At 40.6% G+C, this 27932-nt stretch overlaps 1 protein-coding gene across 3 annotated transcripts; it reads left to right on the top strand.

Annotated features, from left to right (window-relative positions):
- The first annotated feature begins 154 nt into the window (after positions 1-154).
- prrc2a (proline-rich coiled-coil 2A) lies at positions 155-25995 on the top strand. Of its 3 annotated transcripts, none has more exons than XM_053489831.1 (16): positions 155-257; positions 7493-7644; positions 11057-11234; positions 12080-12179; positions 12332-12407; positions 12773-12916; positions 13041-13282; positions 14184-14266; positions 14920-15068; positions 15172-15274; positions 15367-15565; positions 15806-16361; positions 16453-16700; positions 21949-22231; positions 22316-22541; positions 22694-25995. In XM_053489831.1, the coding sequence occupies exons 2-16, from the start codon at positions 7530-7532 to the stop codon at positions 25677-25679; spliced, it is 5688 nt and encodes a 1895-aa protein (XP_053345806.1). In that variant the 5' UTR covers positions 155-257; positions 7493-7529; the 3' UTR covers positions 25680-25995. The 3 variants fall into 3 exon arrangements, with proteins under 3 accessions (XP_053345806.1, XP_053345804.1, XP_053345805.1); XM_053489829.1 differs by having other exon boundaries at positions 15803-16361; XM_053489830.1 differs by lacking the exon at positions 155-257 and adding an exon at positions 268-519 and having other exon boundaries at positions 15803-16361.
- The last annotated feature ends 1937 nt before the right edge of the window (positions 25996-27932 follow it).

Below are 27932 nucleotides of genomic sequence, written 5' to 3'. Positions count from 1 at the left end.
AGTTAGAAATAATCCACTTATTCAGGTGTACAGTATTCTTTGCATCTGGTGTGTTTAGCCCCGCCCACCAGGCGGATTCAAAGCTTCTGCTTGTTAAGCCCCGCCCACTCGCGCCTTGCGCTCCGCCCCTCTCTGCGCTACAGCCTCAGTAGCCGTTGACGGCTCTTGTAGGTGACGGATCGATTACACTTCTGTAATATTTTATTTTCCCTTTTTCATTTGTGTTCTGGGGGAAAACAGAAAGAAACGGAGTACAAGTAAGCTTCATTTCATACACAGTGTTCCCAATTTAATATTTTTTTATAAGAAAAAAAATTATCATCATTATTATTAGTAGTATTATTATTCTTGAGGCTTGTTGCTGCTCCGGATCTGGTTGTGTATTAGAGCTTTAGTTGATTACACACACACACACACACACAGGGGGCTGGCTAAAGGAGCTAGCTAGCTAAAGTTAAGCTTTATTCATAAACTAATCCCAGCGATAAACAACCTCGAGACGAGTCGGAACAAGACCAGGTCAGTAAACGGGCATTTATTTCTTATTCACGTTAGCATTAGCGCAGGTTAGCTTCAGTGTGTTACACAGCTACAGGTATTACCTGACTTCTGGTTAACCACGAATATGTAGCTATACATATATATCTTTATAGTAATATTTATTTTTAGTTTGTATCTAAAACGTTTTTAGCGTCAATACAGTCTGTTTATCCTGGCTTGTTGCTAGCATAGCACTGAGGTAGCACAGCTTTCCTTAACGTGTTACGCACCCTTACAAACACCAAAACTAGCACCAGTTTCATGACCACACGATGTATTTCAGCGTTTTAATTTGTATTAAAGTGAAACGGCGTATGTTTATTCCAAAAGCATCATGTTTGATGATTAGCAGCTTAGCGAAAAAAAGCTAACTTCTGAAACTTAATACGCGAAGAGGATTTTTCAAAGTGAAAACTTTGTAGTCAATACATGTACATGTGTAAATAAATATATTTATTAACTATTTGTACGTGTGTGTATGGAAAAATGTGTAGAAGCAGGAGTACGGATTTTAGATGCGAGTTAGCATCGATGCTAACGGCCTTCAGCCGAGGCCGCCATTTTGTGTTTTGTTCTTCTAAATGAGCGTACGCATCTTAATCTTATAAAGTGATTATTTTCTTCTTTGTAATATTAATTATTATTTTAAAATGTATTTTTGGCGTTTTGTTTAAGAGAATGTGGGTAGTTTAACACCTATTATGTATTTACTACCAAAAAAATACTATCGGCTAACGTTTAAGCAAATCCACTTCACTGCGCACTAACCTTGGTTGTTTTAAATATTTTAAACAATTCTTTTTTTAAAAGTTTAGATGTTTAGAGCACTTGTATTATTATTGTTGTTTTTAGTATTATTAGGAAACCGCTGGGTAGCTCCGAGGCCTAAGCGCTAGCTCAGGAATGCTAACCCAGTTGTCTTTTGCTTTATTATACTGTTTTTATCTATTTACATGTTTGTTTGTTTTTTAATTTGTCAAAAATTATTTAATCATTACGCATGGAGTTTATCTTTAATCTTTCTTTAATAGCTCTAGTTTAAGCTTTAGTGTATTGTCGCAGCGTTGCGTTTCCGTTAACGCTAGCTTGTTGCTAAGCTACAAGGGTTAGGCCTTGAGCTCGCGCGACCACCGGCCCCCTCACACGACCTCGTTTTCACCCTTTTTGCCTTCTTATTTATTTATTTTTGCTTTGGTGTCGATAAGGTGTGAGTTTTGTTTTTAATAATTGAAAATAAGTGTTTAAAAAAACGTGGGTTTGGATTCTGGATTTTGTGGTCGAGCTACACGGTGGCGCTGTGATGATGTAGGGCTCGTGCGGTCTGACGTAATCACGGTACGGTTAATGAGCCGCGATATTAAGTGACGGTTTCAAAACAGTTTGTAAGGGAAAGGAAGGAGCGTTTAGAAGGCTGGTCTGGAAATTTGGCTTTAAAGGACAGATAAACTGACAAGAGAGAAAGAGATGTGGTAAAAGAATTGTAAGTGAATGCATATCAGTGAATGCAATATTGCAGATGGTGGAACATAAGAAAAAAAATCTATAGGTTTTGGTGATGCAACCTACAGAGCTCTAACTAAAGATGCTGAGTGGTACTGAAATTGAAACATGAAGAATGATAGGAAAGAGTAAGTGAAAGTGACGGATAAAGCAGACAAAGAGTTCAAGTACCAGAATAAGTCAAGACAGGATCAGGGTGGATGCGCCAGATGTTTTAAGGAAATGCTGGTCTGGAAAATCAGCTTTAAGATCAGGGAGAATGAGACCGACACTTGGAGATAATGTGACCCGTCTGCTGGATTCCAAGTGCCGTTAAACAATAACAACAATGAATAAGAAGAAAAGGAGGACAGGGAAGTTGAGGAGAGAGTGCCAAAGATCCATATGTGGTGATGCTACCCACATAACTTTATCTAAAGATGCTGAGCGGTACTAAAAGGGAAACATGTCGAGAAAGTGTGGGGAGGAACAGGATAAAGAGTTGAAGACACAGGACAAGTGGAAGGATGCATTAGACGTTTTAAGGTCTGGAAAATGAGAGAGAATGAAATCTACAGTTGGCGGTAATGATTGTAACCGCCATTAAACAACAAAGTAGAAAAAGAAAAACAGTCTGTCTGATGGATGTGATGTACGAGGGAACATGTAGTAGAGAGGATGGTGTGTGCAGGAGAAAAGCAGACAAGTCATAGAGCAAGGCGAGACAAGATCAGGGAAGGAAGCGTTTAAAGTTTTTTTTTTTTTTGTTGTTGTTGTGGTTCAAGGAGGGCTGGGACCGGAAAATCAGTTTTAAGACACCGGAAGATGAGGGAGGGAGAGAGAGGGAAGGAGTGAGAGAGAGAGAGAGAGAGATTTACAGGTGGCGGTAATGCAACCTAATGGATTCCAACCGCAGTTAAACAACAAGGGAGAGGATGAAGAAAAAAATTGAGGAAGGTTAATCTGTGCTAAACAAGTGTTTATGACTGAGGCGTGACATTCTCAGTCGTTTATCGAGGTGGATGTCAAGAGATTTGTGCAAAGAAAAAAAAAAAAACAATCTCGACTAAATTGAATTCTAATCACATAATTGACGCTGACGTGGATTACTGCACTTGTATATCTGCAGAATGACGTGGAGAACGGTTTAATTAAATTTCCAGAATTCAGTAGACGCTCACAGAAACTTACAGAATAGTTCGAGTTGCTGTTGACAACAGAGAGTGTACACGAATGAATAAATAAAGACGTCAGCACAATCCCGTGAAATTATGACGCATTCAAATTAATTATTCAGTCACAACCAATTGACTTACCGTGTGAAAGCAGGGAGCGAGCCATAAGCTGGAAATGAGGATTTCCTCCTTCTTCGTTGTCTTCTCGTTTGTTCATTCATCCATCAATCTTCCATACTGCTTATCCTGTACAGGGTCACAGGAAACCTTGGGCTCTCCATCACAGGAACCATGGACGTTGTGCCAATCTATTTTACACACAGTGCCACTTTTGTTTCCTTTTTCTTAGTTATTTTTATATGAATGAGTGAATACTTTTAAAGCTTCCCGTCTTTTCCTTTTTCATGAGAATGTGATGAAACAAAAATTTACCTTAGAATGGAGAAGGTGCTCAAAGCATTACTGATTTTTTTGAAAAAAAATTAATATTATACAGTATATATAACTAGCTAGGATATAATTTGTATTTCTTTTTAAATATTAAAACATATTTAGATCTGATTGTGTGTTTTAATAGTTGTCACGTTTGATGCTTCTACTTCGGTTGTAAAGTGTAATAAGCTTCAAACTCCGCAGGGCTTCTTCTAAATAACGTCGGCTTATTTTAAGAAGTCGCGGTTGTAGCGCTTACTCTATGACACGTGACTGAGACTACACGCCAGCATTATATAAACTGGGAGGATTCAGCGTACACACCGAATCAGATCTGTGTAGGATTTATTGGCGAGCAGTGAAACACACACCATCAACCCCGGTGTTGCCATGGCTGCGGCCTCTATCTCTCACTCTCTCTCTCTCTTTCTCTCTCTCTCTCTCTCTCTTAGTGCACGTGCGTGCACGCACGCAATATCGTTTATAACACATCGCCATGGTAACCACATCTGTCCTGGCTGTGTGAAAGTCATACTCAGTTTTTCTATACATTTACATCACACACACATTAAGGTTTTAGCCTTAATGCCTGCGCTGCTGTTTGATCTGATGAGATTCGATTGAGCTCAGTTGTTCCACCTGTCTGGGATTATGGGATATTTGAGATTGTGTCTTCATAACACGCTGTGTGTATCGAGCGTGTCAGTCCTTTTTTTTCTCCTTCACATTTGCACTGAAACTGTAAGTCACACATTCACACTGAAACGTCTTGTCTGCTTTAGAGTGCCAGTGAATCCACACACAAAATAAAACAAACAGTTTAATGTCAAAAAAAGTTTTTTTTTTAACCATCCAAGGAAAAAATAATGAAATGTCAGATATACAACTCAAGTTAGTTCCGGACAAGCTAATTTATTTCTCAGGATTTAGTTAAGTTTAGCCAAATTGTTTAAGAAAAAAATTAAAAAACCCGGTTAGATAAGCTACGAGGGTGAATCAGAAATTATCCGCACTGAAAAACAAATATATTTAAAAAAAGACAAATACATATTTTTTTCTTGCTTTTCAATACAGTTTATTTATTTATTCCCTTTTATTTAAAAAAAAATTCTGTGCTGTGAGCCACCTGTGAATGCACCACTGTCTTAAATTGAATCTAATCTGTAATCGGATCTTTGTCCTCTTAAGGCTGACAGAAAGGGTGAGAGTCAGACGGAGTGAGATCAGGACTATAGGAAGGGCGGATGTTTTAACACCTCAAAACAAAGTGTCGACAGTGTGTGCAGACGTGGATGTCCTTTGAGTTTAATCTAAAGTTTAGGCTTCAGCTCTTCAATAAAGTTGTTCAATCTTTTTCCTGATAATGTTCCAATACTTGTGCTTGAGAATCCCAGAAACCTGTAAGCATCAGTCTTTTTTGACTTTCACAGATGTTTCTGATGCCGTTTACTCTCAGGCTCGTAGTGACGAATCCATGTCTCGTCACCAGTAATGATTCTCTTTAAGAAACTTTCACCTTCTTTAAAGTGTCGCTACAAATTTTGTTTAGATATCCAAACGCTTCTGTTTATGGTCCTCGGCAGGTTTAAAATAAATAAATAAATAAATAAAATTAAGCACTGCACGCTGCTCTTCTTCCGTGCAAATCACAGGTGAGACGTCCATTTTTGCTCGCACTGCAGTTACAAATGAACTGATGTAACACGTTCACACCTGCACAGCAGAGTCCGGCGAGACCGTAGCCTTAAACAGAAAGCGCTGATAAGACCAACTTTTAATATAACCCGAGTGCGGATCATTTTTGACTCACCCAGAACGAGGCCAGTGAAGGTTTTAGTTTATTGTTGCTGTTGAGAATATGCTGTTGAGTTTTTAGATTGATAAAAAACGTATTTGCTCACGCATGTGGTTTTAATTTAAGCAGGAGTAATTGACTATTTGTTATATAAATAGAGAAGTCCTACTACAGTGCTGAACATTGTAATGTCTGTCCACATAATCCATCCAAGCTTTAAAACTCTCTCTCTCTCTGTCTATATAAAACTACACCTATATATATATATATATATATATATATATATATATATATATATTTTTTTTTTTTTTTTTTTTGTTTACATGTAAGAGCATTAGTCATTTTGATGTGTTGCATTATGAATAGAAATAGAAACATTATTAAATCACCGTCATTTTATCGGAATGCACTCGTTTTGCTTTGTAATCACAAGTGAGTCACAGATTAAAGGGAAACGCAGCGTAAAATGTGTGGACCACGATGACGCACCAAGGCACACGCGTGTGTGTGTAAGTGGAGCTGTACTGACTGAAAGCGACAAAACATTTCAGTCTCTCAGCTGGTGTTGTGTTGGTGGTAAAGAGTGCCGTCTTTTCAAGCAGTAGAGGGTTTATTCAGCTCTCGTCTGAGAGGAGGCGGAGTTATCCGGGCACTGGCCACTCCCATCAAGGGGAAGCAGTTTGCGTCTATTCAGCGAACGCTGCATCTTTTTTTATTTTTTCTCTCCCTCCTATGATCTTCCTAAACTCTTCATAAACATCTTAATAACGAAATCGGTAATAATCCTTAATTGGTGTAGTTTTAGATGGGCTGCGTTTTGTCCCTAGGTCTGTGTTTCGTGCCTCGTCATGCATTGATATTTGACTTCTTTCTGTATTACAAATTATTCTAATACAGTTGCGCCCTTCGGCACCTGAGAGTTGTGAAAATCCGCAAATTTTGAATGTGGTGGAAAAATACATTTCCTATAAATGCCTATTTTTTTTTAAAAAAGTTTAAAACCGGAATATGCTCCCAAAACACTTTAATTTCATTTCAAACACTGCTTAATACATTACTCTTTAAAAAAAACAACAAAGAATATAAAGGTAATCCTGTATATTGTATAGCACTGTACTGCTGTGTCTTCCGTAGTGCTAGAATGTAAAATACCGATGTTACCCCATATGTACTGTAATTCATACAAGCGAAAAACATTTGTTCTGCGCTGTCGTTTTCTTTGATTTAAGTACTATAGGGTAAATACGGTAGTAATTCGCCATCACAAGCCGTTTTTTTCCCCATCCTACGGATTGTGTTCTCTCTACAGAAGTAAAAAATTTATACTGTTACATTTTGTTTATGTTCATATTTGTTACAAATTTTGTGAATTATATATTTTTTTATATTTTAGCGTGTAGGGAAAAAAATATTGCCAGGATAAAGAGACATAAGAGACGGTTTCTGCAAAATCACGTAATTATTAGTTAGGTTGTGAGGGGAAAATTCTATAGAACATCTGAGACTGCGAACATTGAACTTCGCATGGGGTCGACTGTATCTTTTGTGGATAAAATTTTTTTGATAGAAAATCCAGTCCAGAAGTCTTTAAAAAGTCTTAAAAAAGAGAGAGAGAGAGACTGATTTCAGCAAATTTGTGCAAATTCATGCAAAGTGTATAAGAAAATAATCATGTGATCAACATCTTTTAAACTGCTGCCAAATTCAAGGTAAACTAAGCCTGTGCACGATAGAACGATAATTGGTTAACTTTGGTTTGTTTGTTTTTTTGTCCCATTTATACTTTTTTTCCCCCCCCTGGCTATAAAACTGTCAGCTTGGAAACGTTGTGTAAAGTACAGATAACCCACACAGGTGTTCTTAGAACAGTGTGTCCTGATGATGTCATTTTATAACGATTCTTTTTTTTTTAACGGAATTAAAAGGCAGTTGATTGGTTTAAATGTAACTGTCGTTTTTTTTTTTTCTAGTTTGTGTGCAACTTTTATGATCTTCATTTATACTACTCTTTCTCACATGTTCTTTCTTTCTTTCTTTTTTTTCTCTTTCTATCTCTCTTTCTTTCTCCCAGTCTCAGGGCTCACCATACTCAATGAGCGTGCAGCGCAATGTCAGAGCGCTCTGGGCAACAAGCAAAGGGGAAGGATGGCAAAACCAAGTATGCGTCTCTCAACCTGTTTGATACCTACAAAGGAAAGAGCCTTGAAGTACAGAAGCCTGTTGGTACGTATCTCATTTATTATTATTATTTTTTAAATCTTTTTAAATTTTACATCTCAAATATTACACTGCGCAATTCTGATGAAGAGACGTCGTGGTGCGTCACCTCACCTTTGTTTTAGTGAAAAATAATCTGTGGTGTGAAAGTTTATGAGCATGATTTCACTTTCTTTGCTCGTTAAGTGAAAGAAAGAAGAAAAAAATCGCCAGCAGCTGCTAATCCTTTTGAGTGAATAAAATGAATAAAAACGAAACAGCGTGTGTGTGTGTGTGTGTGTGTGTGTGTGGTGATCATCTTCCCTGGGCACCTGGACTAAGGCTTTGTACTGCCCTGATCCCTCCGCCTGTTCTCATCCTACTTGAACACAAGCCAAATTAAAATCGAGTCGATCTAACGCTCACCGCTTATGTTCGGTTTAGGTTTCAGTTTGCATCTGTTACTGTTAAAGCGATATCTTGTTGCGTGAGGAAATTAATTGTCTCGTTAGGGTTTTCCGTTTTTTTATTTTATTTTTTTTATGTTAAAACGTTAAGCCTCGTGTTAGCAGTCTGACCCGCTGAATGTCATACAGATTAGCAACAAGGGAAAGGGGAAGTAAAAAAATTGGATTCATTCGTTTTGATACATGGTCACACTGACTCCAAATATTTTTTCATTTATTTATTTATATTTTTTAAAACATATATATCTTAATTTGATTTAATTTAAAAATTTAAATTTTTAATTACATTTTTTAAATTCCCCTATTCTTTTGTTGCTAGACCGATGAAGACATCATGAGTGAAACCAAAGACTTACAAATACTTCTTGAATGAAAACAGAGTTACAAAACATTTGTTCTTTCGAGACAAAACTTAGAAAGGCCTAAGAAGTTTTCTTGATTAAAATTGAAGATTTATGAAGACTTCCTGAATGAAAACACAGTTACAAAGACTTGTTGATTAAAGATGACGACTTACAAATCACTTTGAAGACAAAGACTTTTGATGACAAAGACTTTTAGTATCCTTTTAAATTATTCGCCTTCAATGACAAAGTCTTTGCAACACTTTGATTTTAATCCAGCAGTCTGCGCAAGTCTTCTTCAATCATCACCAAGTCTAAGTCTTCGGTTTCAGTGTTTGGGGGGAAAAGGTTGTAGTTGCTCTAAAGTCCTACAGGTGGCGCACTCTAAACCGTTCACACGTCGACAGGTGGCACAGCGTCCTGAGTGGTACAAACTTTTTTGTTTGTTTTGTTTTGGAATCGTAGCAAGATTGAAAAAAATTATAATATTAAATCGAGGTGTTTGTAAAGTCATGATACAGTAAGTCCCCAACTTGGAGACATTCGAGTTGTGAATTTCCTCAGATGCAAACCAACCACGGATCTACGAACTAATTACAGAAGTAGCTCACGTGTATTGTACAAAAAATAGACACTGCAGTGCACCAGATACCAATATTTACAATTATATGCAATATTTAGTGTGTAAGTGAATGTATAAAATGTCCAGGTATATTGTGTGTGTGGGCATGCGGGAGAAATGAGTCGGCCTCACCGGTTTCATGAAAGAATGAGGCCCTTAGCAAGAGGCTAAAAAAAAGCTGTCCTGATGCTAAGTAATCCTAAGTTTGGAAAATCCTTAGCAAAACAGACTTTACAGTCCAACACAGGGGACAATAGCTCTGTGACAAAATGGCATTCTTTTATTTAAGCGTACAGTAAACACTGTACCGTTATCCTCCCCTCGACGTCTTTCCGGGTTCCCTTTAAATGATGTCGTCTGAATGCGATTTCAAGGCACAGTCTTGCAAGAGTACAACGCGGAACCGAAACACCAAACCTGCTTTATTATTATTTATTTAATGCTTTACGTTGTGCAAACTTGTCTGACTTACAAACGAATCCGGCTTACAAACGTGCTCGTTCTTAAGTCAGGGACTTATCGTACTAATGAATTAGCGCCTAGGTATTGTGATATCGTATCAACTGATTAGAAAGGGCGGTACGTTTCATCAATGTGGATGAGGGTGCAAACTGTGTCGTCCCCCCCCCTCTTTTTTTTTACCTTCAGATGTTCAGCTTTAATCCTTTTCTGTGTTTGGTGATGAGCTGCAAGATTACTCTCCTTTTTATCTACCTGGTTTAAAAGAAAATATTACAATTGTGAATCCAATAACATTTTTTTATTATTATTATTTTTTAATCCAAACTTGAACAAAGACAAGCCTTTGCAAATGTTACACACTTTTTTTTAACTTGACATGAGAGCATGCTGCTAAGGGTTATTGCCGAATTGAAATGGGATAAAAATCTAATCGCAGGCGGTGCAGTGGTTACGATCGGCACCTTGTTACTCCAGGGTTTCAGGTTACTGTCTGTGTGTAGTAATAATGCATACAGGTTTCTTCGCACCTCCTCAAAAGAATACAGGTGCGTTTATTGACTAGGATGAATTGCCCGAGGTGTGTGTGTGTTTGTAACATCCAGTGTTCTTGGAACAGGCTTTGCATCCACCTCAAAACTGATTAACTGTTGCTGCAAATCGGATGAGATTGGGAGGGAAGGCCCTGTCGTCTTCTCCTTATCTAACACTAGTAATTTCTCAGTGGGATTGAGGAATGAGAACTCATTTTACACCAAAACCATAATTAATTTCTAAAACAAATACACAAGTTTCACATGCAGTATTGATGAAGTTCATTAGTGCACGTTTATGGTTAATGGATCGAGGTAAAACAAACACTAGTTACTGTTACACCAGTGGCGTAATGAAGCACTCCGCTGACGGGAAAAAAAACTAAAAACTAAAACCAATAGCCTGGACACACGATACACTCCCTCGTCTTGGTTGAACTCGGATCATTTTCTTCCAAACAAAGCCGTCCTGACATATTCAGGATTAAAAAAAAGGAAAACATAATTCAAAATGCGACTTAGATGATGTGATCGATCAATTTTCTTTCTCTCTCTCACGTCTCAGATTGCTAGTATTTTAACTCCAGGACACGTCAAACAGCTCTTTCTCTAGTTCCTCGGCTCTCTTTCACGATCAGGCTTGTCTCCCGTTTCTTAACTGTGTTTTCTTGTTCAGTGCTCTGCTTTCAGAAATATAAGTGCGCGATGTCGCAGCCCCAGTAATTGTTATTCACGTACCGTTTTCAAGCACTGAGATTTAAATTTACTTCCTGTTGGCTTTTTTCAGCTGAAGCTGTTGTCCAAGGTAAAACCGTTTCTAAGTAAGAAAGACCTTGAAAGCGTCATTTGTGCTTTTATTTTGTGCCAAAACCGACTATTGCAACGTTGGTATTAGCCAGGCTTCTCTTGCGTGACTGCAGGCAGTACAAAACGTGCTTATATCTCCTTTAGAAGATAATGCCTTTTTAAGAATGTCTTAACGCTCCCCTTTCACATTTCACCTTTGTGTTGTAGTTGCCCCTCGTCATGGCTTGCAGTCTCTCGGTAAAGTTGCCTCTGCACGGCGCATGCCCCCCCCAGCCAACCTGCCCAGTTTGAAGGCGGAGAACAAAGGCAACGACCCCAACGTCTCGCTCGTTCCCAAAGACGGCACAGGATGGGCAAGCAAGCCAGAATCAGCAGACCCAAAGAGGTAAGTCTGTCTTGTATAGATTAAAGTAAAAACTTTTTTAAAGGTGTGATTTTTATTTATTTTTTGTAATGAGTGTAGTTGTGTGAGAGATGGAGATAAAGTGCACCATGTAGACCTCAATAATTAGTTAACATTTGTTTGTTAAATCAGATAAACACTAAAACTTTCTGTGACTCAGAATTGTGATACCCTGAGGGTTATGTGTGCGTATTTTTTGAGTACAAAAAAATTACAACCATCAGTCTACATTTTATCCTCTTAAGGTTTACTTTTTTTTACGTTTAACACAATTAAATTAACATTAAAACCTCCTGATAAGATTAAGATCAGTAACTTGTATACATAGACAATAGCTGTGTCCTCGACATTATTTAATTGCACACTCGCACGCGCGCAAAAGAAAAAAACATTCATCGCAGAATGAAGGTGAGATCGCGTTTATTAAGTAGATTTCAATTGCTCACAAGCGCGTATAAAAAAAATTTTTACAGCTTGATTTTTTACACATGGCTTTTTTTTTCCATTTAAGTTGAAACAAGGTCTGTATGTTACCTAAGCTCGGACACATACACCTGTGAAAACCCTAATATTTGTTTAGTAGTTTTTACATGATGTGTGCACAAACAAAAATTCCAAAAAACATTCTGATGTGTTTTATTACTCATCTTATGTCCCCACAAATTTTCATAAATATCTTTAATGTACAGACATGCCAACTTTACAGTTTTATTATATGTATAGATAATTTTATCATAATGTAAGCGAGAGTGAGTAGAAAGTTTTTTTTTTTTTTAATGATAGAGATCATGTTTTATGATATTGAAAAGCGTCTCTTATCCCTGCAGTACCGATGTATCGTCAGCACCGCAGCCGGAGTCGCAGCAGCCTGCGGTTTCACAGACACCTGCGCCGCCGAGCCTGCCGAAAACCCCTCCGGCTCAAGAGGTGCTGCTCCTTCTTACGGATTCACAAAACATTTCCACATTTACTGCCTAATTTTAAAACCAAACACATTCTAATTCATTTCGACAAATGGATTCGTCTGTTACTCCTGTGACGCACACAGCTTGTAACATTCAGGTGTTTGTGCTTTCTAGGCCCCAACTACAGCTACCGCCGCAGGGACAAGGTCCTGGGCTCAGGCCAGTGTTACACTTGGAGTACAAGGAGATGGTGAGTTCTGGTTCCTCCGAACAAAAGAATAAATAAATTGTAAACATTTAGTAAAGAAACACTTCAGTTGCAATTTAATATTAATAAGCCTTTCTCTTCTCCCCAGTCGACTTGACCGCTTTTTGTTATTAAATTATGTATAGCTCATTAAGTGCCTTTTTAAAAAGGTGACAAGCCCAGAAACGAACACACTGATCTGCTACAGAGCAATTTTTCTATTTGAATGATTTATAAACACTTTTTAAACTTCTGTGTTGCTTTCATATATAGCAATATATAAGTTTCATATATTTTTATTTAATTCTTTCCCTCTCTGACATGAATACCTCACTGCTATAACGGCTACTTACTCACCCCCTGTTTAGGTGGAAAGGGATCAAACCAACCGTCGCCATTCTCTCGCGAGGAATTTCCCACCCTGCAGGCGGCGGGCGACCAGGACAAAGCTGGCAAAGAACAGGCCACTGCAGATCAGTGGTATGGGCCAGGACCAAGCCTCCGCCCCCAGAGTAAGTACCTCACGCTTTTTTCTTTCTTTTACTGTAATGGCTGTGATCTCCAAGCCGTTGTGCCTTGCTGCGTGAGGATGCGGATCAGATTTCATCATGAATAATCCAACCCTTTCTAATCCAGATGTGACGAGTTGGCGGGATGGTGGGGGCCGCGGACTGGCGCCCACCATAGCTGGGGAGGGGGTAGCGGAGGGCGGTGTTGGAGGAGCCATGGGAATGGAGGGCGCGCATGGGGCCCCTCTACTTCAGAATCCCCCCCATGGGCCACCTAGAAACCCGCCTTCAGGTAGCCCCACCCTTCCCCTCCCCCAGCCTCCGGTTGGCCCGCAGTTCCCTGCTTACAGAGGAATCATGCCTCCCTTTGTGAGTACCACATAGCTTTCGGTCATTTGGGAAAAATACTGGCGTTTTAATCATCTACATGAATTGACAACAGCATGTCATTCGCTAATGATGCTACCTGTGGTGTTCTTGTACTTGCAATGCCTTATTAATGTAGTAAGATATAAATTATGTAAAGTAGATCCTTTTAAAGTGTCACGTAAATACCGTTTGTACAGTGTTTGGCAAATCTATTTAACAACATTGGGACTTGCTCTATTTATAGTTACAAATTTTCCACAGATACGAACGCACCGTGGTTATATGTCAAGGTTCAATCGTGGAAGTAGCTCACGTGTATTTGTACGTAAAAAAACAGACACTGCAGTGCACCAGATACCTATATTTACAATTCTATACAATATTTTCAGTGTGTAAGTAAATGTAAATGTCCAAAGTTTTGCATGTCTGTGTGTGCGGGAGAAAGTAGTCGGCCTCATCGGTTTCAATGAATTAGTCCGGGAGCATGAGCTAGAAAATGTCTTGTAAAGCTGTCCTGATGGTGAATGATCCTAATTTCGGAAAATCCTCAACAATACAGACTCTACAGTCCAATATAGTGGACAACGGCTCTGAGACAAAATAGTGCCTGGGATTCCCCTCACAATTTAAAGGCGCAGAGACAACACTGTTACATTTCTCAATTTTGTGAGATTTATTTCCTTAGGCGTGGTAAGAAATGTTTGATATCAGGGAAAGGGGACAGAGATTTAGTCAAGTGGATTGGTATGCTTTACATTCTATATTCTTGTCGAAGTTGTACAAGACTCATTTTGACCAACTAAAGAACAAATCTGACTTGCGAACATGCTTCTAGAATGGAACCTGTTCGTAAGTCAGGGACTACGTGTACTTGAATTCATTTTTTTCTGTTTGTTTTTAGATGTACCCACCATACTTGCCCTTTCCACCACCGTTCGGTCCACAAGGGCCGTACAGGTTTCCAGCACCTAGTGAGGCCCCTAGGTAAGATTAAATTTTATTTAATTCGGGTTTATTTGTATAGCGCTTGTTAAGACTGGTCATTGTCGCAAAACAGCTCTACAGAATCTGAAAATTATGAAAATGTGTATGAAATGTTTAAGAAAATATTTACTTACGTGTAAAGTATGTATAATCAAAATGTTCAAATGGTGGCAAGAAAATATTCCCCGAGATGTCTGTAGGAAGAAGCCTTGAGAAACCCGTCCTCATTTTTGTGATGACGGATAGTAGGGATTGTTTTTGCCTTGAAATTATTGAATCATTTTAATGGCTAATTTTCATGATTTAATTGAACTAAAGAAGCATGTTATTAAACTGTCTTTAGGCTGAATCCCAAATCCCTGTCTAATCCCTAGTCTAGGACACTAATTGGAAACTGAAAAATGGATATAGCCATAGAAGCTGGCGTGTCGAAAGAAAGTAAAGGACACTACTTGGTGTGTGGAACAAGTGATTTTACACCCTACATAAGGCGCTAGCTTTCCATTTATGTGCCCACGTCTGCATCACAGCCGTGCTGATATGCAGCCACAGCAGCACCCCGTCTCGTGTGATATTTGCTTAATTGGACCTGCTATCAATTCCAGTTCAGCTTTCAACTCTTAACAGTTCTCTTTCTCTCTGTTTCTTCTTAGATTCTCTCGTTCACAGGGTGGGCCTGGACCAGAGGGGAGACCACCCGGTGGCCCCCGTGGTGAGATGGTTAAACGCCCCTCTATCCTAAAGCAGGATGACCTCAAGGAGCTGGATGAGCTAGACCATGATGGAGACGAAGGATGGGCTGGTAAGGAGAGTGCATGAAGATGTTTTAAGCTCTTTGATTTCCTGTTTAGTTTTAAAGCATTTTTGTAAGCTTAATGTATTTGTTTATTTTTTGCTTTAATTAGGGGCGCAAGAGGAGATTGACTACTCTGCCAAGTTAAAGTTCAGCGATGATGAAGGTGAAGATGATGGGGATGAAGAAGAGGCTGAAAGCCGGAATGGAATTCTGTACGTTTCTCAGAAGAGCTACATTGTATGTGAGTGATTTATTTAGATGATGAATTGATTTAGAATTTTAATGCCTGTTTGACCATTTTAAGGGAACACAGGGAGCAGCAGAAATCCCAAGACGGACCTGCTCCGAGTTCACGTTCCTGGACGTCCGAGAGCGGAGGCGATGCGAGGCAGACACCTCCTGTACCTGCTGATGAGGTCACCCCAGCACCCTCCGGCAAGCCAAACTGGGCCGAGGAGGGAGGAAGCGGCTGGGGGGGTCAGACTAGTGCCGGACCCTACCAGGTAAGACCCACATGACACATCCGCCCCCCCCCGCTCTGGAGGTATTGATGAGTCCGTTTACAAAATTAAGGATTTTACTTTGTCAACTGGACTTTGTATCACTTTGACAAGTTTTGGGATATATCATTATGTAAAAGTTTATAGTCTATAACGTCTGCCCCCTAACATGACCATCGTCATGGTGTTGGAGGCAGTATGTATGGATGAGCTTTGGATCACGTACAATTCGTCTGTCAGCAGGAGCGGGCCTCAAACCAGTCAGCCCCCCAGAAGCCGCCTGGCGTTCAGGCGCAACAGCAGAAGGGACCTACACCTCCTCCTTCGAACGCCCAGCCAAACCAAGGGCAGGGTGAAGACGAAGATGAGACGTGGCGTCAGCGGAGGAAGCAGTCATCGTCAGAGATATCAGCGGCGGTGGAGCGTGCCCGGCGCCGCCGCGAGGAAGAGGAGCGTAGGATGGAAGAAGAGCGCCGGGCTGCTTGCGCGGAAAAGTTGAAGAGGCTGGATGAGAAACACCACCAACAGCAGCAGCAACAACAGCAGCCACAGCAGCAGCAGCAACAACAACAACCGCCGCCGCAGATGCCGAATGCTGCTGTCGATGTTCCTGTGAACAGCCCCACTCCTTCCCTCACAGCTTCAGCTTCTTCATCCAGCACCAGTCAGCCCCCTTCACCCTGTGTGGACACGGAGGAACCGCCACTCGCATCTGCTCAGTTGGGTGGCGCTACACTGGTGCTAACAGCTAATAACAGACAAAGGGCCGGGAGCAACAGCAGCTATGACTCTAATGCTGGTAAGTCTTAACTCATGTTTCTTAAATGTCATATGAAGTCTCTTAACATAAAGTTGAAATTAATTAACTTCCTGTTATTTGTCCGTTTCAGAGACGCAGCAGGTCCCTCATCCTCCTGTCCCTCAGCATCAGCAACCTCAAGACGTCCCAGGACCAGGTGAAGTAAAGGAGGAGCCCGTGTCGAGCAGCGCTCACGTTCGCAGCAGTAGAAGTGCAGACGAGACAGTGAAGGTAGAGGCAGTTACAGGGGGAACTGGACGGCCAGGGGGTGGAATGCCTGGCCAGGGCTTTTCCAAGTATCAGAAGTCCCTCCCACCTCGTTTCCAGAGGCAACAGCAGGTTTGTGTTTGTTCTTTAGATGTTTTGTGTTCTCTAATTCTTTGCTTTATGTCTAAACGGGGGAGTAATGAGAAATAAGTCGGCCTTACCAGTTTTACTGATTCAGTCTGGAAGAGCGATAATAGAAAATGTCTGTCCTGTGAAGCAGTCCTGATGGTAAATAATCCTAATTTCGAAAAATCCTCAACAAAACAGAGTTCACAGTCCAATGCAGTGGAAAACAATGTTGTCTCTGAAGTGCTTTGTCTCAGAGCTGTTATATTGGCTACGTTTACACTGTCGGGTAAATATGACCCAGTTGCGATTTTTTGCTCATATGTGACACATATCGGATATGTTCTATGTCTGTGTAATAGACAAAAAAAACGCATGCATTCCGGTATTTGGAGATCGGTTTCAGGCCTCCTTCATATGTGGATATAAATCAGATATGTGCTAATGTGATTGTCGTGTAAACAGACAGATTGGATTTCCTGAATCATTGCGTTCTGTACGTCATTAAAACTGCGACTTCTTCGCTGTTTATTGCTGTAATGTTGTTCTCTGGTGGAAGCGTGTGTGGAATTATAACATCACAGGTGACATGGAAAAGGAAAAGCACCCAGCCCCCCCTCTTTTTAATGCTTATTTGGGCTAAATAACATTAAGAAATCAGTATTTGGTTAATAAAGCATATATGCAGGCTGCAATTATGTCGTTTTTTTTTTTTTTTTTTAATTCTCCTCCGTTTTAAAACCATGGTGACGTTTCGCGAACTTTGCATATATCGCAGAGCGTCAAGCATACTTCATCTTCGTTTATCTTGGCTAGTGTGTAGCGCAAGAACCTCCCTTTAGGTATGCGCGATGTTTCAGATGATATGGCAAGTGTAAACACGTGTATCGGATATGAGTCATAGTTGAAAAAACGCGTACACAGACGGGCAAAAAAAAATCAGCTATAGGCAACAAATCAGAATTAGGCATCGAGACCTGCAGTGTAAACGTAGCCATTGAGAAGCCCCTGTCTGCAGCATGCAGATCGGGGCGGGGCTGAATCTGGGGCGGGCTGCACGTGTCGCCCGCCCACATAGGTTCTCATTGGTTGTAAGTAAATTAATGACATCGACGGAACATTCCTCCCACAACTCCTCTCATTGGTTAGTGAAATGGATTGAAATCGCTGCCACGATAAACAGGAAATGCCGTTGGGAACCATACTTATGAATTATACATTTTATACAAATGCTGAGTCGTTTGCTTATTTATTCAACTTTCAGATGCGTACAAATCTCATTAATTTATTTTTAAAAAATGTACACTTTTGACAGGTTTGTGGTTCAAGGTTACATACTTTTACAAGCGAGACTTATCTTTCCGCTGTTTAATTATTCCATTTTTTGGCAATCTGTAACTATAAATCAAAATGTCAACCAATCGAGTTTATTTACAGCTTTTTTAAAATATTGTTAATAAAATACATAAATGTGGAATATTCTCAGCAAAAGTATCCACTGTCCTTGTTATTAAATTAATAAATAGAAAAAGGTTGTTAAAAATCAGAATTGTTTATAAATACAAACATTTGACACATGAATGAATTATGATGACACATAAATGAATTTCACTGTAATTTTTTTAACATACTGTTTACAGTTATTTCTGATAGAGGAGAAAGCAATTATTTTTACATCTCTCTGTGGTCAAGCATTAATTCTCCCTCCCAGTCTAATAATGGCACGTGAAACAGCAGTCTGGGTCCTCTGTGCCATCATAAAATCCTCTAAGGCAACCATGTTTCCCATTTCCGTAATAACCTAAGCAGGTCTTGAATAACGTTTTACACATTTTACATTCTTTCATTTCAAAAGACACTCATAATTCAGCCCTTGATGTTTCACTCCAATTTTCCCAGTTCACAACACCTGTAGCCAAAAACACACACACAAAGCAGAACTCATCTAGGATTGTTAGCCATGATATAGCTTTAAAAATACAATAAGCAAAATTACATTTAAAAAAAAACTGGACAGATGCTTACTGTCAAGCCATAGTGTCTGAACTGGGTCCTGTTCACAATTGCACTAAAGCAACTGCAAGTAAGCGAAAGATTTATGTAGGCAGCATCTCCATCCTGTAGCACTACTTTCAAGAGTATCATTTCCAAGATCTCCATTGGTAACTGGAAAGCATATGTAAAAAGTTTAACCCTTAATTTGCTTGAATGAAGCAGGACAGTATTCCAGCACTTAAGAGACTTGCACCCAAAAGTTGCAACTCAGGAGTCATGATTGCCTTTTGTGCCTAAAAAGGATAGCAGAGAAGACAAAAAAAGTCATATTAAATGTAATTAAATTACGTTATTTTCAGTTTGCCTCTTGAGTCTTTTTGTTGCACGTCTTTCTTCTTCAGACCTGTGATGAAATGTAGTAAAGGAGAGGTATGTTTATATTATGTAAATAAAAGTTTTTAAAATAATAAGTGCCACGCCTTTAAAAGTAAAATATTTACTCATTCTTATTAAACGTGCAAAGTATTTGTGCTTTTGTTCATGACCTTAAATAGATTAAAAACTGAAGCGATTAGGCAATCGCAATATGTACATTTACAATACTTCAATCGTTTTTATTATATTGCACAGGCCTAGTACGTATAATGTAAAAGTAGAACCTCAGCAAAAAGTTTAGTGCTAGTTCATAAAATGTTGGAGAAATAAAGGAAAGACAATAAACCTCAAGGTGAAATTCTCCAAAAGAAGTAACACCACCATCTCCTAAAAAAAAAATAATACTTTGTAATTACTTTCTATTTATAAGGCAAATATACATTAGAGTTTTTACTCACCTCTGTAAAATCAAAGTCCCCTGTGGTTGCAAAGCTCAGGAATTACTGGAATTGTAAACATTTCTAATACATTTGTTCTATACTGGATCAAAATCTAGTAAAAAAACAAAAAAACATCAGCTGTATTAACTTGCCATCAAGACAAAGATTCAAAATTCAAATAACTTTATTAATCTCAGAGGGAAATTGCTAATAAACAACAGACAAGCGACGAAGGTGGGATGCCACAGTTGTTGCTGAAATGTTGTCGTGGAAGGCCCCGTTGATGTAGCCAGGAACACAGTCAATCTACCTTAAAAAAACTATTATTTTAAATGCTTTTACATTTATTTATTTAAATGATTTTTTGTACCATATTGTTCACACAGTATTCATACTTAAAAATCAGACATACACAGACATACTTAAAAATTATGCACAGAGCATTACTGGCTGGTTTGGCACCATAGTAAACAACCTAAAGTGACAAAAGCAAAAATATTAAACTCACCATCTTGGTGCACTGCCAACTGGAAATGGTTTTTGATGTGATAGTACACCAACTGTGGCATACCGGTGTATAGGCAGAAAGGGCAATTGCTGCAGTAGTCTTTTAAATACTCCTCACATCGCCCCTTGCTTAGCACTGTTTTGTGCATGTTTGCAAGGAAAATGGCTCTTAAAAGAGCCCTTGGGTTATGTAAAGAAAACAGAGAATTGATGGGTAGCGTAAGGGTTAGAAAATAACAGCAAAAGAAAACAAGCTAAACTAAATAGAAAATGTGGTGCACAGGGAATATTAATGGGGATGTCAACATCAAGGATCTGCAAATAAAAGAAATAGATCATTGGTTTTAGTATCAAATGATTTAAACTGTGCATAAATAGAAGTTGCATATATAGTTGTTATAATTAAGTTTTTAGTCTCAGAAACAAATCCTAACATTTTGCTCTTTCAAAGTACAAGTTAAATCACTACATTAAAAATTAAACTGAGAATACATGGACAATACATCACCCCTACATGAGTCACTGATGTCATACAGGAGCAAGTTCAGCCACAAAGTCTAAAACTGAATGCCACAGGACATCATTTATATCAGTGGCAATTAAGCTCTGTAACTCCTCCCCCTTCATTCGGGAGCTGCCATGACAGAATAATCAATAGAGCTTTATCATGCTCTGATACACAGTGCAATACTATTACAATAACAATTACATGCAAAACCACTAATTATACAATATTATAAAAATCATGTGCAATATTTATATATATATATCTGGTGTGCTATATCATTACTACTCTATGTGCAATATCAAGTATTATGTGCAATATAATCGTGGGTGCAATAACATAAATGTACAATAGACAATTTTGCTCTTTTCTGTACAGTCTGTAGTTTTTTAGTTTTCTCTCTCTCTCTATTTTTTTCCATTTTAATATGGTGGTTTTTTTTTCCCCTATTGTATTTGTATCTTTTTTAATATTCAGCCACTGGAAAAACTGGATTAATAAAGACTTATCTTATCTTTAAGTTAATGTACTGAGAAAAAAAAAAAATTCATTTAAACAAACTGAGTAATGTTAGTCCCTTTACAGTTACTGTTTTAATAAAGATATACACTTATTACATAGAGGCTCGTTTACAGTGAAACATTATCTGCGACAGGCGGCAAATTGTATGTATATATATATATATATATATATATATATATATATATATATATATATATATATATATATATATATATATGCATGAATTACTAACATTTATAGATGGAAACTATATGACATATCACACATGCACTGGGGAAGACACATCATCTCATATGCATTAAAAAGCACACAAAAAACTTTAACCGCTAAATTTAACAATTTAACTGTAACAAATAACCAAGTTACACATAAAATGGAGCAGGTGCACCCACTTACCATGCAGTAAAGAACACCAGAAATAAAGGTTTCAACATCATTACTTTGCCACCAATGAGAAGAGTTGTGGGAGTTACATGTCTCGATATTATTAATTTGCCTACAACCAATGAGAAGGCATGTGGGCGGGGTGACACTTGCAGCTTCGCTCCAGATTCAGCCCCGCCCCGATCTGCAGGCTGCATACAGTGGTACTTGGTTATATTTGACCAGTGAAATTTATTTCCAGAGGCACAATTAGGGTTTTTGGTGATGGCAGTGTGGGAAAAGGGGACAAAGATTTAGTTAATTTAGTGGGCTAGTATGCTTCTCGTTGTATATTTGTGTCAAAGTCGTACAAGACTCACTTTGTTGGACTTAAGAACATATCGGACTTACGAACGTGGTCCTGAAACGAAACTTGTTCGTAAGTCAGGGACTTCCTGTACAACATACAATTAAGCTCATATTTTACCGTAGTGTGGATCTTGCACAACTGGCAATTGGCAAATGAGTGAAATGTTTTTGCACGTAGGAACAGCTCCTGAAACAGCAGCAGCAGTGGCAGCAGCAGCACAGCCAGGCTGCCCAAGTCCAGCTCCAGTCTCAAGCACCTCAGCAGGGCCCGACTCCCGGTGCCACACCACAGGCAGGCCCTAAACAGCCTGCCCTATACCCACCTGGCTCCATGGGACGCCCTCCGCCCCTGCCCATAAACTTTGATCCTCGGTGGATGATGATGCCCTACATGGACCCTCGCATGATGCAGGGGCGCCCTCCACCCATGGATTACTATCCAGCCAGCATGCACCCCACTGGTTTGTTTAATCGATTTAATATTTATACAGTCTATATTGTACTGTAGTATTGTAGACATTTACACTTTGTTCTATTTTTTTAAGGCCTAATGAGTCGGGAGCGCTCAGATTCTGGTGGCTCTGGCTCAGAGCAGTTTGATAGGCAGCAACATGGAGGCCCCCCTCATTCTCATCGTGGCACACCACCCATGGATCCTAAACTGGCTTGGGGACCAGAGGTTTTTTCGGGGGGCGGAGAGGCTCGCACCTTAAGTTCTCCCTTAAGGCAGAAACAAGCTCTGGAGGAGGAGGACATGGTCAAAGGTTCCAGGTAAAGGCTTAAGTTATGGATTTGATACCTGGGCTCAGTTTCAGGCAGCATGAGAATTTTTTTTTTTTTTATAATTATCAACAATGAAATTAGAGATGAACACTTTACAATGTAATCATAATGATAATAGTTTTGCCTTTTATGTTCACCAGGAGTGACACTCCTCCAGTGCGCGGTCGAGACGGAGGAACAGGTTCCATTCAACCGCCTATTGTGGGCCCTAACTCTTCTTCTGGCTCCACCGATCAGGCGATATCCCCTGTGGGGACTCAAGCTGGCCATCACCAGCCCTTCTTGGGAGGGCGTGGAAATTACAGCAGCTTCCCAGATAATGCATCCCGGGTGGTTTCTCATCCACAGCAGAGGGTTAATAGTGCTGGAGAGCATCGCGGCTTTGGCCATCAAGATGAGGCTCAACAGGGTGGCCAGCCGAGTCCGATTTGGGGTGCTCCACATCCGCAATTTGACCGCAATGGCCGTGCTGAACTCGCCCCTTTGGAAAACAATCTCCATTTGCAGCATCATCACACTCTTCCCCCGCATTACACTCTCCTTCCACACAAACAAGAGAACAGTAGAGAGCGGGATAGAGCAGCAGAGCCCAAGAAGCCTGAAACCTCTCCTCCACTTGCCCAGCCAGGCCTTTCTTCCTCCTGCTCTTCTTCTTCCTCCTCCTCTTCAGCCAGAGAGGACGGCAGTGGAAAGCAAGCACTACATCACCCCCCACCCCAGCATGAGCATGACAACGGACATAGAGGGGTTGGTGGACGGAAACAGGACAAAACGGGCAGTACCTACCCTCACACACAGCCCTCCCAGCATCCAGTGCAGCAGCACCACCATCCCAAATCTAACTCTCGTGGTCGGGAGCAAAAGACTGAAACTCAGTGGGGCCCAAGGCCCGGAAGCAGTAGTGCAAGTGGCGGACCTGGACATAACAGAAAGGGGGGCTCTGGGATGGGTGGAAACACTGGAGGGGAAGAATTGAACAGTCAGATCGATAAGCCTCCTGTTCAGTCAGGAGGTGGGAACCCCAACAAGCGGATGGGTCCTATTAAGCGTCCTGTGCTGAAGGAGATAAAGAGGGAGATTGGTGAGGGTGAAGGAGGAGTGAAAAACGCTGTAGGGTCTGCAAAAGATAAAGACCATGATGCCAATCAAGCATCAGCTAAGCAAGCATCTGTCTCCAGTTCTCAAGGCTCATCTGGACCTTCTGGGAAAGATGAAAGCGCTCCACCAGGAAAGCTAAGAAATGGTGGCAAGGAGCGAGGTGCCGGAGGAGGTATGGGTAAAGCGTCCAAAGAAGGAGAAAACTCTGTCCATGCCACTGGCTCTTCAGTTCCACCTCGGAGAGTCAGAGAGCATTCCTATGAGACTAGTGCCAATCCAGGGGGCGGTACGTACCATGCAGGGTCTTCCAGAGGAAGCCGATCGAGCCGTGGAAGGGGTGAGTTCTTTGGTCGAGGCAGAGGTTACAGGGGCAGTTATGCAGGCAGTGCACGTGGTAGGGCAGGGGGCAGAAGCAGTCGAGACTACAGATCCATTCCCAACAGCGGCTATCAGCACGGGTCCTCTAACCAAGACCATAAGAGAGAGGGATCATCTGGCAGACATGGCCAGGGAGGCTCTCAACCAAACCCTGGACGTGCCAGGAACCACAGCGAAACCCGAAGTGAGGGCTCGGAGTATGAAGAAGTGCCGAAAAGAAGGCGGCAAAGGGGCTCTGAGACGGGCAGCGAGAGTGCTGCTAGTGACCTTGCACACTCTGACAAGGAGGATCACAAGCCAACTACCAAGAAAGGAACAGGAGGAGAGAATCTAGGTGTGGGCAATGCATCATCGTCAGCACCACCAAGAAACACCCAGACCAGAGTGTTCACCCCTAGGGGAGTGCCGTCTCGACGTGGCCGTGGTGGAGGTGCAGCTGGAGGGGGTGTCTACAGAAATTCAGGCGGTGGAGGAGGTATGTCTGGCGGCCACCGTTCTGGGCCTGGTTCTTCTTCTCAAGGTATGTCTGCTAAATCATCTTCATCGGCCAGAAAGCAACACGCACCCCAGCAGCCTTCTGTGATAAAAGAACATAGCCATGGATCTAATGGAGAAAAGAAAGAGAAGCTTACTGACCAGGTGCAGTCTCAGATCCAGGGTGTGAATGCTCCATTAATCTCTGGCCCTACGGTGCCCACACCTGCTCAGTTGGGCAACGAAAATGGCAGTGCCCCCCAAACCTTAAACAACACCAATTCAAATTCCTCTGGACCCAAACCAGTTCTTTTGCCCAATGCGGATGGACAAAACGTTCTCCATAGAGGATTCGAGCGCCCTCCTCGTCGCAGGCGCCATGCGCGATCCCAACATCAACAAGACAAGCCCCCCAGGTTCCGCCGGCTCAAACAGGAGCGAGAGAACGCGCGCATCAACGGAAGTAGTGGCATAATCGAAGCCGTGGGTGGGCAACCTCAGTCAGCTCCTCCAGCCCAGAATTCAATGCAAGACGGAACACCAAACGTACCCACTACCGCCGGCGTCGCGAATACAAATCACAACATCTCCGCAACCACCAATAACAATAGCAGCTATCTTGGGGGTGGGAACATGAATTTAAATAGTCACCACCACCACCATTACCACCACGGAAACTCCGGCATGTCCCATTCTCAGCACCACCATAACCACAACCAGACCGGTGGTGCCAAATCTCCAGACGTCTCCAACCAGAACTCTGACCAGGCTAACGAGGAATGGGAAACTGCCTCCGAAAGCAGTGACTTTGCAGAATTTCGTGATAGGGAAGGTGGTGGTGGTGGTGGTGGTGGTGGAGGAGGAGGTGGTGGAGGAGGTGGAAAATCCTATCCCTCCTATCACCATCACCATCCTTCAGGAAGAGGAAGTGGTGGAGGGGGAGGAGGTGTCGACCGAGAGATAACTACTAAAGAATCTTCTGCCAATAAGAGGAGCTTCTCCAGCCAGCGGCCTGGAATGGAAAGGCAGAACCGGAGGGTCGGTGCTGGTGGCAGTGGTGGTCGAGGTCCCAGAGGTCCACCACCCAGTGGTGGACCAGGTGGTGTTTCGGGTAACGGAGGGGCCAATCGGGGTGAGAGGCGTGGCAACTGGCCATCTCCCAAGAACAGGAAGTGAATTCCCCTAGCCCTTTTAATTTAGCAACATTTCAGATTCATCCTTCTTTTTCTCTTTGTACTTATCTCTCGAATTCTCATCCCCTAACATATTATTATTATTATTATTGTTATTATTACTATTGTACAAGATATAGTCATAAAGCTGATGTACACACTCATTCTAGCACCCTTGGTTTAATGTTTCTTGTCTTGTCCCTTTTTATTTGTTCATACACACCGACCACCCACACCCCAAGTTCCACTCCGATTAGACGTCACGTTATCTTAATTAACCCTTCAGATATTAAAAATATAAAAAGTAAAAAAAAAAAAAAGTTTGCATATACAAGCACAATATGACCTCAAACTGACACACGGATACTCAACCTGTGACTGCAGTGTGTAGGCGGCCTACATTAGTAGCATGGAGTGTAGTGTCTGGAAGTATTTATGGAAGGCCAATGTTTGTGATGTCCCTGTGTATTTATACAATGCTGGGGGGGTGGGGTAAGGATTAGCAGTTCAGGATATTCTTCAGGTTGGATTTGGGGGTTAGGTGTGCAGTTACTCTTTATATTTATATATATATATATATATATATATATATATATAGGTTCTCCATAGGTTTGGTCTTTTTTTCTTTTTTCTGTCGTCTTTCCTTTTACCTCATCATTCAGTTTACGTTAGGGTTTCTTTTCCAGGTCATAAAGCATTTTTCATTTAAAAATCAACATGCTTGATTTATTTTATTTTTTTCTCAGTGTTTCAAGTCATTGCTAATTTTCAACCTATGAAGTACTAATGTTCTCATTTACTATTTCTAATATCACTGCTGTAGCTCCTTGTTCCTTAATAATGCAAAGTTGTTGACGATTTCCTTCTCGGCTTATGCTGTCTGTTTGTTTGTTTGTTTTTCTGAGCTGGTTATTTGACTCTCTTAGCCTCTGTATAGAACATCGATTCAATTAATTGCAAACAGAGGTATTGATTTTTTTGTTTGTTTGTTTAACAAGCCAAGTATTCTAACTAGACTGAATTTGTGGGCTTTAATGATATTTACTCCTCCTTTATCCTCCCCCCACCACACACACACCTGGGAACATCATTGCATCATTCTAAGCCTAAATCTTTTACGGCCTACCCTCGTTCTTCTTTACATTATTGAATCTTGTTTTGATTATTTGAAGAAGAACTATCCAACTTGCTTTTCTTGTCTTTGAAATGCAAGCAAGGACTGTTGCACTCCTAGAGCTTCTAATGTTTTTTCCTCTTTTTCTTTCTTTTACTCCATCTCCGCTGTGTTTCATGCATTTGTTAAGTGTCATATTACGGTTTCCTTTAAAACCAAAAATAGGCAGTAAGTATTGTGCTGCTGTTACATTTGCTCACCAGTTCTGGTTAAACATAGAGTGGTAAAAAGTTAAGCGCTCTGTTTGATAACCATCCATCAAGGTTCCCAGTATAACGAAGCCAAGCGCCGCTTCATCTCAGTAGGGTGGAATAGCAGACAAATCTCATTGCATCTTGTTTAAATGTTTTGTCCCCCCCCCCCCCCACCACCCACCTTAGAAATGAATTTTTTTTTTTAAAAAGTTAACCGTTCAATACACCTACGAGACCTTGCGTGAGCAGGAATTGCATGTACCAACAGAGTCCGAGATAAAATACAATTCTACAAATGCTCAACCGAATCGAAACAGGTACAAGGACACGCCCTTGTGTATTCTGACCAGCATAGATATTTTACTACTGCTGTAAGTTGGGGTTTGTTTTTCTGGATATGCCTGCGTTTGAAGACTAGTTTAATAACTGAAAAGAGCTTATAAATGAAATGTATGTATGTGTGTGTAGGGGAAATGTATGTGTGTGTGTGCATTATCTCTACTGTATGTATATTTTTTTGGGAGGGAGGGAATGTGGGTGGGCAAAAAAAAAAGCAACTCTTTTTTTTTTTTTTTTTATTGCGGGACAGTTATCTTTCTTTCTCTAACTCTTTTGTGGGATGATACTAGGATGTTTATACCGTGTTTAATTCTATACGCTCATGGATATGCATTCAAGTGTGTGTATGTTTATCCAAATGAAGTACTTGCAGTGAAAAATCATTTAACATCTAGTCTCTCTGAGTATATTTTACTCTTTAGTTTTTTTTTTTTTTTTTTTTTTTCCCCTCCCTCCCCGGCCCTCACTGACATTTTAGCATGAACACGTCCTGATTTGTATCTTGGAGAGCCCGAACATCGTCAGCGGCTCTCTAATTTATCCTTCCTTC

The sequence above is a fragment of the Clarias gariepinus genome, chromosome 28, assembly GCF_024256425.1.
Source record: "Clarias gariepinus isolate MV-2021 ecotype Netherlands chromosome 28, CGAR_prim_01v2, whole genome shotgun sequence".
NCBI lineage: Eukaryota > Metazoa > Chordata > Actinopteri > Siluriformes > Clariidae > Clarias > Clarias gariepinus.
This window is presented reverse-complemented; position numbering and strand designations above follow the sequence as displayed.